Source organism: Penaeus monodon, chromosome 22, assembly GCF_015228065.2.
Source record: "Penaeus monodon isolate SGIC_2016 chromosome 22, NSTDA_Pmon_1, whole genome shotgun sequence".
In the NCBI taxonomy this organism is placed as follows: domain Eukaryota; kingdom Metazoa; phylum Arthropoda; class Malacostraca; order Decapoda; family Penaeidae; genus Penaeus; species Penaeus monodon.
In genome coordinates this window covers 5001872-5002175 of record NC_051407.1, presented here as the reverse complement: position 1 = coordinate 5002175, position 304 = coordinate 5001872, and the positions used below count along the sequence as shown (strand labels likewise).

The 304-nt window shown below is 43.1% G+C and overlaps 1 protein-coding gene across 1 annotated transcript in view; it reads left to right on the top strand.

Annotated features, from left to right (window-relative positions):
* Nucleotides 1-112: 112 nt before the first annotated feature.
* Nucleotides 113-304, top strand: part of LOC119586842 (ATP-dependent RNA helicase HAS1-like) — a gene marked incomplete in the record, with an annotated part of 10641 nt that continues 10449 nt past the window's right edge. The window contains 1 exon segment of the mRNA XM_037935570.1: nucleotides 113-299. Within this exon segment, the coding sequence (XP_037791498.1) occupies nucleotides 191-299 (109 nt within the window).

The following is a 304-nucleotide window of genomic DNA, read 5'->3' as shown; positions in this document are numbered from 1 at the left end:
ATGGCCTTTGAGTATTTATTTGAACCTTTCGCCCCTCAGCTGATTATCGTAATCTGTCACAGCAGGTACTACTGAGTTTTTGACACTTCTATAGACAAATTTCTTTATCTTATGACTTCAAGTCCGATTGTAAACAACCTTTCAGTCACCCACGTGCGCTTGGAGAGTAAACATTCACAGCTGTTCTCTTATGAAGATGTCAGCGATGAACGAGAAAGTGGAGATAAACGAAGGAAGGGAGAAAAAGAAGCCGAGAAGGAGACCGAAAAAGAAGGGTGTCGGTGGGGAGGCAGCCAAAAGTAAG